The sequence below is a fragment of the Delphinus delphis genome, chromosome 10, assembly GCF_949987515.2.
Source record: "Delphinus delphis chromosome 10, mDelDel1.2, whole genome shotgun sequence".
NCBI classification, from domain to species: Eukaryota; Metazoa; Chordata; class Mammalia; order Artiodactyla; family Delphinidae; genus Delphinus; species Delphinus delphis.
In genome coordinates this window covers 32,871,403-32,887,655 of record NC_082692.2, presented here as the reverse complement: position 1 = coordinate 32,887,655, position 16,253 = coordinate 32,871,403, and the positions used below count along the sequence as shown (strand labels likewise).

The 16,253-nt window shown below is 36.6% G+C and overlaps 1 protein-coding gene across 4 annotated transcripts in view; it reads left to right on the top strand.

The window, feature by feature from the left end:
* Positions 1-16,253, top strand: part of UBR2 (ubiquitin protein ligase E3 component n-recognin 2) — a 116,914-nt gene that overhangs the window by 66,941 nt on the left and 33,720 nt on the right. For all 4 annotated transcript variants that reach the window (XM_060021815.1, XM_060021814.1, XM_060021813.1 and 1 more), the window contains exons 16-29: positions 126-187; positions 1,065-1,175; positions 2,253-2,318; positions 3,615-3,737; positions 3,875-3,938; positions 4,889-5,013; positions 7,292-7,344; positions 8,236-8,338; positions 9,564-9,612; positions 10,391-10,545; positions 12,269-12,371; positions 15,411-15,520; positions 15,627-15,707; positions 16,047-16,225. In XM_060021815.1, the coding sequence (XP_059877798.1) occupies positions 126-187; positions 1,065-1,175; positions 2,253-2,318; positions 3,615-3,737; positions 3,875-3,938; positions 4,889-5,013; positions 7,292-7,344; positions 8,236-8,338; positions 9,564-9,612; positions 10,391-10,545; positions 12,269-12,371; positions 15,411-15,520; positions 15,627-15,707; positions 16,047-16,225 (1,384 nt within the window). The remainder of the gene's footprint in view (positions 1-125; positions 188-1,064; positions 1,176-2,252; positions 2,319-3,614; positions 3,738-3,874; positions 3,939-4,888; positions 5,014-7,291; positions 7,345-8,235; positions 8,339-9,563; positions 9,613-10,390; positions 10,546-12,268; positions 12,372-15,410; positions 15,521-15,626; positions 15,708-16,046; positions 16,226-16,253) is intronic.

Genomic DNA, 16,253 nt, shown 5'->3' with positions numbered 1-16,253 from the left:
ACATGATAGGTTCCCAAAGAGAAATAGAAAAGAAGTTAGCTATAAAGTTAAGTGAATATTTATGTTTTTTTTAATCTGAATTACTTTCACTTATAGAAATACTTTTTTATTTGTTCTCCATGCAGGTTTGCATGTATTGGTAAGCAAAAGTGAAGTGGCATATAAATTTCCAGAGCTCCTACCTCTAGTAAGTAGTGCTGACATTTAAAAGTAGATATCTATTACAAACCTCCAGTTAGATAATAAGTCATGGGAATATAATATCCAGCATAAGGAATACGGTCAATAATATCATAACAACTTTGTATGGAGACGGATGGTTACTAGACTTATCACAGTGATCATTTCATAATGTATGCAAATACCAAATCATTATGTAGTACACCTGAAACTAACATAATACTATACATCAACTATATTTCAGCAATCAACAAACAAATAAATAAAAGTAAATATTTACTATGTTCTACATACTTGAAATCACTTTGAAACAAACTACTAGGGTTCTCCAGAGAAACAGAGCCAATAAAGAGTGAGTGAATGAGTGAGTGAGTGAGTGAGTGTGTGTGTGTTTGTGTGTGTGTAGAAGGAGAGAGAGATTGATTTATTGTAGGGAATTGACTCACATAGTCATGGGGCTTGGCAAGTTTGAAATAAGCCCGGCAACCTGGCAGGCTAAGAGTTTAAGAGTTGATGTCACAGTCTGAAGTCCAAAGGCAATCTGGAAGCAGAATTTCTTCATCGTTGGGGAAGCCTCAGTCTTTTCTCTTAAGGCCTTCAACTCATTGGATGAGGCCCACCCATATCATGGAGAGTAATCTGCTTTACTCAGAGTCTACTGATATAAATACTAATCACATCTACAAAATGCTTTCACAGCAACATCTACATTGGTGTTAATCAAAAATTGGGTACCATGGCCCAGCCAAGTTGACACATAAAATTAACTATCACACAAACATACCTTAAAATAATTTTGACTTGTGTTTTATATAAAGCTTCCATCCCTATAAACCAATCTTCTTTATAGAGTTGAGATTTTTGTGGTTTTTTTGTATACACAGAGTGAACTTAGCCCACCCATGTTGATAGAACACCCTCTTAGATGCCTTGTTTTATGTGCCCAAGTACATGCAGGAATGTGGAGAAGAAATGGTTTCTCTCTTGTAAATCAAGTAAGTGTTTTTTAATTCTACGAAGAGTTTTCAGTCCATTCTTTACCTTCTATGAAGGTTATAATTTTCAATGTACTTAGTCACTGAAAGTCGTCTATATTAAAACTGTTTGTGGCCCCTGGAAATGAACCTTAAAAGAATTTTTTTTAAAAAACTGTTTGACAAAAGAAATGTAACCTTAAACCAAAAGGTTTTTTAGAGCTTTTATTCATATTTTGTTAAGAAACAATATCAAAAGTAGAAATGAGCTTTATTTTCACTTGCAGTCATTTTTAGAACAATGTTGGATATCTTTAAAACATAAAAAGTCTGGATTTCACTTACTTAAATTAAACTGGGTTAAAAGATAAAAGTTCTGTTAGTATAGCTCTGAAATTAAGGTTTTAATTTTTAAACCTCACCAAGGCTTGGTATAGGACTTTTCTGTTTTTGATAGGTATAATAAATCTCACTGAAGGAACTTTATTAGGAGACCCAGAAAGTTGGCTGCAAAATGTGAACCATAGAGTGACTACTATAATCTGGAGATTTCTAATTAAATAATCTCTACTAAGATAGCATTAACTGCTGGGGAAACCACATTACGTGTGCACATTTGCGTGTTCATGCTCACATGCACAAGAGTCATGTGCTCTTTTTTTTAACAAAATAAATTTATTTATTTATTTATTTTTGGCTGTGTTGGGTCTTCGTTGCTGCACGTGACCTTTCTCTATTCATGGCGAGCAGAGACTACTTTTTGTTGCTGTGCGTGGGCTTCTCACTGCAGTGGCTTCTCTTGTTGCGGAGCACAGGCTCTAGGTGCTTGGGCTTCAGTAGTTGCGGCACGTGGGCTCAGTAGTTGTGGCTCACGGGCTCCAGAGCACAGGCTCAGTAGTTGTGGCGCACGGGCTTAGTTGCTCTGCGCCATGTGGGATCTTCCCAGACCAGGGCTCGAGCCCATGTCCCCTGCGTTGGCAGGCGGATTCTTAACCACTGTGCCACCAGGGAAGCCCCCATGTGCTCTTTTGGTGAGTGGGGAGAGGAGGGAACTGCACAAATAAAAACCTGTTTTATAATTACTTTTTTTTTTTTTAGATTTATTACTACCACAATGTGAAATGCAGACGTGAAATGTTTGACAAGGATATAGTAATGCTTCAGGTAAAAAGCATTAAATTTAAAGGTTGTGGGGAGTTTTTCTTCTTGTTATTTCCACAGGACCCAGTCATTTATGATCACTCTCAAATCTATAACTGCAGCCTAGCTCTTATCTACTAAGCTCCAAACTCATATGGCTAACAGCTGATAGAACATTTACATCTAGTTTCCTGGACACATCTCACAGTTAACACATTCAAAATAACTCCTCTTGTGTCCTCCATACCTTCTTCCTATCTTTGAGGTTTCCCTACCTTAGTGAATTATTCAACAATCTGTAGTTATTAGAGTCAGAAACCTGAAAGCCATACTTTCTTCACTGTCGTCTGATTGAAGACCCAAATCCCTCAAACTGATTTTCAAGGGCTTCAGTACTTAGCTATGTTTAAAATTCCATGAATTTGTCATACTCTCCCTTAAGTCTTAAAATCTGCACATTTATTTCTTTTGCTCCCTAGATTGCCCACCCCACCCGCTTCCTTTTCTGTTTACCATGTATAATATTTTCCTGCGTGTCTTTGTGTTTAGAGTCACTTTCTCCAGGAAGCCTTCCGTGACACACTAAAATGTGGCTTTGTGTCCCTTTTGGGAGGGCCCATAGCATGATGCTTATCCCCACCATAGCATTCATAAGTCTGGATTGTAGTTGCCTATTTACTTTTCGTCCCCTACACTAAACTGTGGCAACTCTATCTTGTTCCTTTTTATGTCCATTTTACATAGCACAGTGCTTGTCACAAAGTAGTGTTTCCATATTATTGCTGAATGGATTTAGAAATTATAGAAAAAGTTACAAAATGTAAATTTCAAAAAAAATTATTGGTTCAAGATAAATTAAAATTCAAGTTGATTGAGAAGCTATACAAGATAATATTTAAAAGCTGTCATTTCACTTAGTATAGCATTTATCACTAAAAATTAGTTTGAGTTCTTGATAAGAGTTTAATATGATACATATTTTTTTAAATGCTAGAAGTTTTATTACCATACCACATTTCTGTCTGTACACCTGGCAGTGGTAAGATAGCCCTGACACAAATCTTTGAACTGAATTTATAGGAATTATGACATGTGGGTTTAGCGAGTGTTTTGTTTTGATTTGTTTTACCAGCATAGATCCCTGTCCACACTTGTAGCTACCACAAGTAGAGATTGGGGCTAAATGGGTTTTCATCTTTTATTGGAATTGATGAACGAGTTAGCTGCTTCCTCTTGTGCAAGCCAAAATATCTCTCACTAGTTGTTTAGTAGCCCTTTTGACCTTCCTCTTTTCCTTTATCTCAAACATTTTAAAAAAAGACAGGTGTCTCCATGATGGATCCAAATCATTTCCTGATGATAATGCTTAGCCGCTTTGAACTTCATCAGATTTTCAGTACTCCAGACTATGGAAAAAAAATTAGTTCTGAGACTACTCATAAGGTAAGAGCATGCTTTATGAGACCACAACACACTGTTAGAGAAGCATCTTTCATTCTTTTTGGTTATTTTGATCATCTGAGGTAATACAGTATTCTTATTATCTGTGAACTTTCTCCCACTGTCCCCGATTGTTACAGGATTTAGTTCAGCAGAACAACACTCTAATAGAAGAAATGCTATACCTCATTATAATGCTTGTTGGTAAGTTTGGATCTTTTGGAACATTTATGTATTATATTGACTTTTGTGGTATCAAATAGTTTAGAATCTGAACTGTTTCCTCTATTTGAGCAGTTACTCAGTTTTAGGGGAAGGAGATGAGGGTGTCTGTTTTTATCTCCCCTCTGGTTACTGTAATGATGAGAGAAACAGCACTGTGGTCCTTTGGAAGGAGAGAGGACAACTGCTAAAGCAAGATAAACTAGAAGACTGTGTTGGGAATAAAACGGAGGACAGGAGAATTCAGCAAACAAGAATAGGATATTTAGGAGCTATTTACAGTTACTTTATATCTTAGCTATGTTTTTCTCCATGGTTTTGTGGTACAAAAGTGTCCTCTTGACTTCAGATATGAAAATTCCAAGTTAATAGAGACCTATGGCTAATAGACACAGATTTTTTTTTCTTATTACCTAAATTTTCAGTCCTGTTGCCTCCATCTTTCCTATTCTTTTATCCTTTACTTTCTCCCACCTCCCGTACTATTTCAGTCTCTCTACAGTCCACAGAGCAGAGAATCCTGGCTACTGTCAGGAGGTAATACCAATGAAGAAGGTCTCAGAAGGTGATATCTTATTTGCCACTAGATAAAAGAACAAAGGAAGGCTCTCCCTCCTACCTAGGCTGCTAGTACAGCTACTGCTGTACCAGTTCTTGACTACTTCAAATCCTTTCCCACCTTCTGACCCCATTTTTTCAAAACAGCAACCAGAGTTCTCTCTCTGTTGCTGAAGACTACACTCACCTGTTGTGTCAGAGACTCACAAAGATGGTTAAGTGCTGCTCTCACCCTACCTTGTTGCCAGACCAGTCATTGCTTTCCCATTGCACAGAAAGAAAAATACATTGTGTTGCATGAATTATAAATATATATCACTTATAAGTATTATGATTGTTAAGTGTGTGTATATGTACTTATTCACTGTTGACAGGAGAGAGATTTAGTCCTGGAGTTGGACAGGTAAATGCTACAGATGAGATTAAACGAGAGATTATCCATCAGTTGAGCATCAAACCTATGGCTCATAGTGAATTGGTAAAGTCTTTACCTGAAGATGTAAGTACCTGCATTTTAAGAAAAGAAAATTATGGAAATCCTTCCCTACCTACCAGTCTAGTATGTATAGATTTACTTCTCTGTACCTTTTCCATAATTGTAAAAACTACAGTTCTAGAATATGTATAACTCTAGTCACTCTCATTAGAAATAATTAGAAAAAGAGAATACTAGGGGCTGGGAGTGGAAAGCAGCCTAGGAATAGGATCATTTACAATGAAGCCTTGAAAGAGATAAGGATGCTGAATAAAAGAAAACCTGTTCCAGGACTTCCCTGGTTTCATAGTGGTTAAGAATCCACCTGCCAATGCAGGGGACATGGGTTTGAGCCCTGGTCCAGGAAGATCCCACATGCCGTGGAGCAACTGAGCCCCTGCACCACAACTACTGAGCCTGTGCTCTAGAGCCCGTGAGCTACACCTACTGAGCCCACGCACCGCAACTACTGAAGCCTGCGCACCTAGAGCCTGTGCTCCGCAACAAGAGAAGCCACAGCAATGAGAAGCTTGCGCACCACAACGAAGAGTAACCCCCACTTGCCGCAACTAGAGAAAGCCCACGCACAGCAACGAAGACCCAACGCGGCCAAAAATAAAATTAATTAATTAATTTTTTTTTTTTAAGAGAAAAAAACCTGTTCCTCAGAACGGAATTTATATATCCATTAAAGAGGGGTTTTTATAGGGTGTTTAAGTACAAAGTTGCCATGGGTAGAGATAACGCTTTATAACCTAGAAATATCTACTCAGCTGTGTTGACTAAAGTCTGCTAGAGTTTTTTCCTTCTAAAGCATCCAAAGACTATGCTAAGCCATCTCTCTCATTTTAGTGAATGTAAGCTAATATTCATATGGGCATTCATAGATTCAGTTGTAACTATTTTTCCTGCCAGGACCTTAAGTTCCTCTGCCGCCTACTTTTCAGCCCTGGGGCTTTTCAGAAACCCAGATTACAGTTGTGAAAGGACTTTATTTTCATCGAGGCTTTTCAAAATGTTTTCCCGAATTTGAAACATAGATCAAAACTCTTAACCTTAATGTTCATTCTTCTGGGATTTAAACCTTTATTTGTTGCATTGTAATACTTCTCTTAAACTTCGTATTATTTCAAACTTGAAAAACTTGAAACATCTATAGAAATAGAAAACATAGTATAGTGAACCATCTCCAGCTTCAACATATGACCAATCTTATTTTATTTATACCCCAGCCACTGATCTCTTCACCCTCACTGGGTTATTTTGTAGAGAATACCAGGTTTACCATTTCATCTATAAATAGAATTGTATATATCTAAAACAGTGGTTCTCAACCAGGGATGATTCCCCCCCCCCCCCCCTGGAGGGGGTGGCATTTGGCAATGTCACTACTCAGGGCAGGGTGTGTGATGCTACTGGCATCTATTCAGCAGAGGCCAGTATACTACTAAACATCCTACAATGCACAGGACAGATTCCCACAACAAAGAACTATCTTGTCCAAATGTCAGTAGTGCCAAGGTTGATCCAAAAGATATGAGCTTTTAGAGAAACCTATGCATATGCCAATTATCACACCTAAAAAAAAAAATGATTTTTTAATATCACTGAATATCTAGTCAGAATAAAAATTACATGTACTTTTTTTAATAGATCTTTGTTAATGGACTACTTTGCCATTTCTAGTTGTGTATACATGTACTTTTTAATGCAGGAAATGAGGAAACAATTAACAGTTTCATTTAGACCATTGGAATAAGGAAGAAATAAAATTTAAAACAGTATTTTAAAAGTGTAACTGCCTTGTACAAAGTGATGGCATCTATATTTACCAAACATTTTTGACCAGAGAATATTTCACGGAATTCCTGTGAACAGCTTGTCGTGAATGGGATATGATTTGGGAAATGATGTTTTAACAAAAATAGATAAGAAATTAGTGTAGCTATTTCACAAAATACTGCAAATATATAAATTTTAAATATAAAATTTAAACGTTATGTGTACTTTGTGTTTTTACTTTATTCCTTTTGAAAGCTGTCATCTTGATTCCATATGGTAGTAACTTGTTTTTAATTATGTCAATCTGAATAAATGTTAGCTTACCAACTGAATTTCCCCAACTGCCTATTAATCATTATGTTTACTGTGGAATCCTCATTTGTAAAAATCAGGAGAATAGTATATCTGCTTTATGCGATTGCTGTATGAAGCTTAATGAGGTAAAAGCACAATGCTCAAGAGTGCTAGCAGATATTATTATTAACATGAAACACACTTAATTTGTTTCCTGTACCTTTAGGAGAACAAGGAAACTGGCATGGAGAGTGTAATTGAAGCAGTTGCCCATTTCAAGTGAGTTTATTTTCTGCTTTTTCACATTCAATTTTATTTTATACATTAATTTTTCTTAGAGTGTTTCCCTTGATGGAACTAAGAATAAAACTGTTGTTTTCAGAGAGTGACAACCACTTTCAAACATATAATTCTGAACTAGATTTCTCACTGACATTTCACTTTTATGATCTAGCCCTGCACTTAGCAACTTGAAGTAGCTTTATGAGAGTTTTCAGTTTTCAGGTGTTCCCTAGCTGATAGTTTCAGATAATTGAAACTAACCTGAGCAGGTGATCTGAGTAAATGCATTGTGCTTTCTTTGTTTCCATTTGAATGTGCCACCTAAGTTGTGGGATAGCCTCTGAATAATGCTTTCTTCGGTGTCCAGTGTGTTGCCCAGTCAGTAAACTATAAGTAGTCTATCCCCTTACGGTTGTTGAGGCAGTTTCTTAATCCTGCTTTTTCTGTGCTCCTCATTCCAATGGCATTGTCTTTATTTTTGCTGATTTTAAAACAGTACATATTTTTAGGGAAAATATAGAAAAAATTATAGAAAAGATTCTCTAAACCCTAAAATTGCATCTGCTTTTTTTTCACTTGGTAGAACTTATCACAGACATCTTTACATGTCAAAGTATACAAGTTAACATCAATTTTAATAGTGTTCAGTTGTTTGGAGATGTCATAATGTGTGTAACCTGTCCCCTGTTGTTAGACTTTAAATTGTTGTCACTGCAGTGACCATCACATTCACTTGTCCAGTTAGAATAAATTCAAGGTGGACATGCTAGATAAAGTGAACGCACATAAAGCTTTGAATGTAGATGATTAAATGAACCCACAGAAAGTAGTTCCAGCTTACATTCACCAACAGTATATGAGATTGAAGAATTTTTTTTTCCCCCAAAGGAAACCTGGATTAACAGGACGAGGCATGTATGAACTGAAACCAGAATGTGCCAAAGAGTTCAATTTGTATTTCTATCACTTTTCAAGGGCAGAGCAGTCCAAGGTAATTGAGAAAATTAAAAGTGTACTGAGAAAGGGTTGCTTGGAGTTTTTTTGTTTTTATTTTGTTTTTTCCTAAACAACTTTTACTGCTTTTCACAGATTGAAAAAGGACACATTTTTATTGTAGGAAATTTGGAAAATATGAAAAGGTATAAAGAAGAAAGTACAGATTACCTTTACCACCACGTAGCATTTGGGGTTTTCCCTTATTTTGTGCATACATAAAAAAGGTCTATATAATTATATACATACCCACACATATCTAATTGTATGTATTTTATTAGCTTTTGAAGACATCATCAACGTGTATTCTAATCAGTTAACCTATTTTACACTCATTTCAGAATTGCTAGTACTTAACATGCTTTTCCATGGTGACTTAAGGAATTTTCCTGATCATTCTTAGCGGGTTAAATTTTGCCTTTTAGCAGTCTACTCTTAAAAATAAGTTTTCAATAAATGGCAGTAAATGAAACTTAAACATGAAGCTTTTGTTTATTAGTTTTCTGGGATTTGTTTTTGTCTTTGCTTTTTTGAAGTATAGTTGATTTACAATGTTGTGTTAGTTTCTGGTGTACAGCACAGTGAAATCAGTCATATATATATATTCGTTTTCAGATCCTTTTCCCTTACAGGTTATTATAGAATATTGAGTATAGTTCCCTGTGCTATACAGTAGGTCCTTGTTGGTTATCTATTTTATATATAGCAGTGTGTATTAGTGTTTGATGCATGAAATAAAGTTCAAATCAAAAATAAGTTTTTGGTTTTGGTTGGTGCATGTTTCCCCTGCATTTTTTTTTTTTTTTTTTTGCGGTACGCAGGCCTCTCATTGCTGTGGCCTCTCCCATTGCGGAGCACAGGCTCCGGACGCACAGGGTCAGCGGCCATGGCTCACGGGCCCAGCCGCTCCGCGGCATGTGGGATCTTCCCAGACCAGGGCACAAACCTGTGTGCCCTGCATCGGCAGGCGGACTCTCAACCACTGCACCACCAGGGAAGCCCTTCCCCTGCATTTTAAATCAAGAAAGAATCCACTTGGGATTCTCTTAGTGGCAGGGGGAAATTAACCTTGATACCAATTTCGGGGGAGTTGCAAAACTAAGGATAGAAGTCTTCTAAAATCAGAAGCTAGTATGGCAAAGATTAACATATATCAGTAGTTTTGGATATTAGATTGTTTCATGTTACTAATTCCCTGTCCAAATTATATTCATTTTTATTAGGCAGAGGAAGCCCAACGGAAATTGAAAAGACAAAATAAGGAAGATACAGGTATTTTTAATCTTTCCCAAAATCTCGTTTCAGTCTCTTTTACGTGTTAAACATTGTTTTCTATTGACTATGATGATGATTCTTAATGAAGTGGTAGATTTAAATACAAGCTTTCTGAGTGAGCTTTTTTTTTTTTTTTGGCTGATTTGGGTCTTAGTTGCGTCACATGGGATCTTCCTTGCAGCACGCGGGATCTTTCATTGTGGCACACGGGCTTCTCTCTAGTTGTGGCGCACGGGCTCCAGAGCGTGTGGGCTCAGTAGTTGTGGCACGCAGGCCCTCTAGTTGTGGTGCCTGGGCTCTAGAGCATGTGGGCTCAGTAGTTGTGGCGCACAGGCTTAGTTGCCCTGCAACATGTGGGATCTTAGTTCCCCACCCAGGGATCGAACCCACGTCCTCTGCATTGGGAGGCGGATTCTTGACCACTGGACGCCAGGGAAGCCCCATGAGTGAACTTTCAAGGGCTAATAAATATGCTAATGTAGACATAGTCTGTACTGAGTCACCTTTGGGTTAATGGTTTTATCTCGGATCGTAAGACATTTCTAGGGAAAAGAAAGGCCTTCTTTTGTACTACTGCTACTTACACAGCTGTTTTTATGCATTTGACTGACCTGAGAAGGTAAAACATAGCTTTAAGATGTGTGTAAATGAATATTCTTTGAAGACTATCAAAAGTATGTAACAAAGGGATAGTTTTTTGCTGGTTTTTTTTGTTTGTTCATTTGTTTTTTAAAGGATGTTCTACAAAAGAAGCCAATTATAACTTTATTTTCAGCACTTCCACCTCCAGTTTTGCCCCCATTCTGCCCTCTGTTTGCAAGTCTGGTTAACATTTTGCAGTCAGATGTCATGTTGTTAATCATGAGAACAGTATTGCAATGGACTGTAGAACATAACGGACATGTCTGGTCTGAGTCCATGCTGCAAAGGGTAAGTTTGAAGACATTTATTATTTATATTTTAGTGGTCTTGTAGTAAAAACCAAAATACAAAATACTCCTGTCAATATCTGTACACAGGAAACTTAGGATAAAATGTAGTGTTAACTTAATTCGAAATATAGTATTTTGTTACTGTTTGTGTCTGACCATAAAAATGAGAGCCTGGCAGATTTTTTTACACCACATGGTTGTGGTTACCTTGGTCTTGTTGGCAGATCTGCTCTCATTGATTGGTCCTGATATGTCTTTGTTTATACAGTACTCTGATATTTGTATTATGTGTTATCTTTGCATTTGTTTTTACTTAATTCTCTTTAAAAACCTCTGAGTTCATTAATACTTATGTTTTGCAGTTGAAGAAATTGAAAGTCAGAGACTTACGTTCCTATAACTAATTAGTGACAAGTCTAGAACCTTGTTTGTATTTTACTTTATAGATTTAATGTAAGTCATTCATAAATTATTATCTCATTAAATTCACGTAATACCCCTACGAGTATCAGTAGATAGTTTTTCCACTGTATAGATGAGGAAGGCAAGTTTCAGTGAGATAGACTTGTCCATGTTACCTAACTAGTAAGTAACATAATAATAATAATACTCAGTTATTAGCCTACTCTGTGCCTTATTCTATGCTAGGCACTTGTATGTACCATATTTGTAACCCTCAAAACTCTAGAGGAAAGCTTCTTTTTTTTATTTTGATTTTGAAGATGATGAAGTTAGGCTTAGTGGGACTTGAAAGCAGTGAAGCCAGAATTCAGATGAAGGTGAGCCTTCCTCCAGAGCCTTCCTTCAAAGTTACTGTTCTTTCCATTGTCTCAGCAGGCTCAAGTATCTCATTGGCTAAGATTTTTGTATATGTATACCCTCCTCCAGTTTACAAACATACACTTAAAATATAAAAGCATGGAGTTGCAGTATACTGGAGACCATCAGTATTAAATGAGCAAAAGATGTATGGGAAATGATGGAGAAAAGAGGAATGAACATCATTTATCTTATATATACATTTGCTTTATGTCATTCAGGCTAACTTAGTTCTTCCAAGTCTAACAACCACAGTAGCCCTATGTGTAGGGAATGATACAGAGACACCACACACATTATCTCCTTCAAAAATTGGGGAGCAGGATAAAGAACAATAAAAGTGCAAATAGATTAGTGTAGTTATATTCTTAGAAGTCTAGTAAGGAATTTTTCATGAGGTATGCTGAACATCTTTATAAATGATACGGCATTAGAGATAAAAGTGTGTCTCTTAGATGATTAAGATTTTTAGTCCTTAGAGAAATTGAACTAGGAGTATTATAGATTAGATCATTGCATGATAGATGATTTCAGGTCTAATTATTTGGCCACTGATTCTTAGAATCAGTGATTTTTAAGACTGTAGTGTAGGGATGGAGTAAAACTGAAAATTATATGGATTGCTGGCCACAGCTGTTAGTAATTTTAACTTACCCTAAGAATTTGCAATTGAATTTTTTTCCTAGCTGAAATAGAAATTTTTGTTTCCTTGCTGAGAATTCTTTATTAGAAAATGAACTTTAGAGTTTGGATTTCATGAAAATTGGTACTTCGAATTATTTTTTACTGCACTTAGTGTTTAATAGTTTATCTTTTTTCAATAGTGAATTTTTTTTATTTCTTATAAAAATATGTACTTGATTTTTGTTTCACTAAAAGTTACAAAACATACTGCATTTTAGGTGTTACATTTAATTGGAATGGCACTACAGGAAGAAAAACAGCATTTAGAGAACGTCATGGAGGAGCCTGTAGTAACGTTTACCTTCACTCAGAAGATATCGAGTATGTATACAGTTTTTACTAAACTAACTCAACATGTCCGTGATTTTTAAATGTAGTATAACCTCTTTTATTTGATCATATAAGTTTCAAGTAGGTTATAATGAATCCAAATTTCTGAGACTGTCTGTATTCACCTGTGTATTATATCAGATCCTGTGTACTGTATCAGATCCTGATACATTTTTATAAAAATACTTAGGGCCTACCCATACTTTAAAAACATAAATTTTAATTCATAAACAGGAAAAAGTAATGAGGATTCCTTAGTTTGAAATCAGTATAGGACATAAATTTAAACTCTAGTATATACTTTTAAAAACACAGAGTTTGCTATTAGGATTTCACTTTTAAATTGTTGCTATTATCTTATAAAAAGTAATGAAAATAAGAAAATTAGCTATAGAGGATTACATTTTATATAAAGTAATGTGACTTTTTTTGAGAGGACCAAAGAAATATTTTTTCTTGCTTTTTAATATTAAAATTTCAAACATACAGACAAGTTGGAAGAGTTGTACAGTAAACATCTATATACCTGCCACCTAGATTCAGTAGTTAGTGTTTTGCTATATTTGCTTTATGTTTGAACACTTTTTTGAACCATTTGGTTTTTTGTTTATTTATCTTTTGGCTGTGCTGCACAGCATGCAGGATCTTAGTTCCTCAACCAGGGATTGAACCCGGGCCCCCTGCAGTGGAAGCACAGAGTCCTAATCACTGGACTGCCAGGGAATTCCCTGAACCATTTGTTTCAGATGTCATAATACTTCATCTCTAAATAAAAACGTTTCCTTTATTAATTTTCAGAATAAGCAGTTCTAATAGGTACCTGAAGTAGTGGCAACTGTGAATCTTTTTGGTTTGCTTACGTTTTTTTGTGGTTCTTTTGTTTTTTAATGTTACTCATGGGTTTTTTTTCAGTGTTTTATAGTCAGTTATAATCAATACTCCTTTTGATGCTCAAACTGTGCCACTTCTGGGTAGTGGGAGTCTGTTCAATTGGCTCTGTGTCCTTTTGACCCAACCCCATTAGTATTTGAGCACCACCTTGCTTTCTGGCACAAAAGGTGTCTGAGGCTCATCTTGTACTTTACCTGCTCCAGACCTGCAATCAGTGATTTGCTGAGATGCTTAAATGAATTTGTGGTGGTATAATAGGAGTTTCTGAATTCCTGATTGCAAGGGAGCATTTCTGTAACTTTGTTTAGTATTGTGTTCTCTGCCATTTTTTCCTAAAAGATAATGACTGTGAGAATACTAGGTTCCACTGGGGGATGAGGAGGAATAGTCCTGGTTGCTGCTAAATCTCTATTTTTCCCATTTTGCCCACATCCAGGTAAGTGGGAGGAAGAAGGGGAGCTGTCTTTCCCCACTGAAGACTATGTTCTTGGGTGCCAGCCTTTCCCAGCTCTTTTCTCTGCCAGTGTTTCTTTCTATCGATTAACATTAACATTGTATCTGTTGTACATTCTTTATCTGCAGTTTTTTTACTTTGGGATAACCACACAGAAAACTCCCTTATTTCATTTGATCTCAGGTTCTCTTTTGCTTCTTTCTTTTTCTTTCAACAATCATCATTTTCTCTAGACAGTCCTCCTATTTCTCTTTAAACATTTTATATAATTAAAACAAACTATTGGAACTTCTGTGGTGGCACAGTGGTTAAGAATCCGCCTACCAGTGCAGGGGACATGGGTTCAAGCCCTGGGCCAGGAAGATCCCACGTGCCATGGAGCAGCTAAGCCCGCGAGCCACAACTACTGAGCCCACGTGCCACAACTACTGAAGCCTGAACGTCTAGAGCCTGTGCTCCGCAACAAGAGAAGCCACCGCAATGAGAAGCCAGCACAGTGCAACGAAAAGTAGCCCCCGCTCGCCGCAACTAGAGAAATCCTGCACACAGAAACAAAGACCCAGTGCAACCATAAATAAATACATGCATACATACATACAAACAAAAGACAAACCATTTAGAGACAGATCCCTAATCCACAGCGACCGAATTTCAGATCTGGAAGAATATTAAAGATCACATAGTTCAGGGAATTCCCTGGCGGTCCAGTTGTTAGGACTCGGAGCTTTCACTGCTGAGGAACTAAGTTCAGTCCCTGATCGGGGAACTAAGATCCCACAAGCCATGTGGCACAGCCAAAAAAAATAACAATTAAATTAAATTACATTTTTTTAAAAATATCACATAGTTTGGTCTCTTACCCTCTTAGGAAAGAGTAATATTTTGCCACAAATGTTTCTTAAATCAATAAAATTAATAATTGGATATTTCCAACTATAAAACTAAATTAGCTAATATTGTATTAAATGTACTCCTGAGAGTAATAGACTTTTATGTCTTTTTCTCAAAATAAAGTAATCCATAGAGGAAGAAATTTGTTTTATTTTGAATCTAGGTTTTCATTAAAGAAAAGGTCAAAACAAATAGATACATGTTGTATACACATGGACTCCTATAATCCTGATTCATTTTCTTAGACTTGTAAAATCTGAGGTAGACCTTTCAGCTGGGTGTTTTTTTGTTTTTTGTTTTTTGGTTTTTTTTGTGGTACGCGGGCCTCTCACTGTTGTGGCCTCTCCCGTTGCGGAGCACAGGCTCCGGACGCGCAGGCTCAGCGGCCATGGCTCACGGGCCCAGCCGCTCCGCGGCATGTGGGATCCTCCCAGACCGGGGCACGAACCCACATCCCCTGCATCGGCAGGCGGACTTTCAACCACTGAGCCACCAGGGAAGCCCTTCAGCTGGGTTTTTATTTAATTTTTCTAGAGGCTATGTTAAAATAATCATTTGGTGTAAGATGTCAGTTTTGAATGATTAAAGCATTCTAGTTGTTAACAACTTGTTTGTAAAATACAAATATGTCACATTTCGAGAGGTATTGAAAATTTCTAAGTTGAGCTGTAATCAAATGATGGGCAAATGATGGGCAAATGTTATAAGCAACTTCATGTATCTTCTTGTGCACAGTAATAAGCACTATGAAGTCTTAGCTGTTGTTCGTGTGCCCTTTTTTTCTTCTGCCTCAGAACCTGGTGAAGCACCAAACAACTCTCCTAGCATACTAGCTATGCTGGAAACACTACAAAATGCTCCCTACCTAGAAGTCCACAAAGATATGATTAAGTGGATATTAAAGGTAAAATTTCCTGCATCACTCTGCTTTTTGTGAGAAATATTAAATGTTTATCTTTAAATTTTTATAATGTTTCATAGCTTCAGAATAACGATATTTTTTTTCATAGACTTTTAATGCTATTAAGAAGATAAGGGAGAGTTCATCCACCAGTCCTGTGGCAGAGACAGAAGGAACCATAATGGAAGAGGTATAAGATGTAAAGTGTGGTAATGCTGAAAAATTGTGGCAAGCTCACTATAAACAATTAAATTTATCTGCATAAAGTTGGTAGTTGATGTTATTCACAAACATGTAAATCCCAAGAAGTGTGCCACCATTTGTTTATATTTTTGTAGCTGTCTTTTTGGACTGCCTTTTTTTTTTTCTTTTAACATGTTAGGTTGATTAAGAAATCTTTGCTCTTCGTTTATAAAAGTGAGATTATAGAATAGTTTTTATTAGTATTTACAATAAAGATGTTTCTGCTTTGGGGGAAAAAATATGCATTTAGCCTCTAATGGTCTGATTAAATGAAGCGTAATTTCAGAGTTCGAGAGACAAAGACAAAGCTGAGAGGAAGAGAAAAGCCGAGATTGCCAGACTGCGCAGAGAAAAGATCATGGCCCAGATGTCTGAGATGCAGCGGCACTTTATTGATGAGAACAAAGAACTCTTTCAGCAGACGTTAGAACTGGATGCCTCTATCTCTGCTGTTCTTGATAATAGGTAAAAATTAATCACAATTTTTGAAACT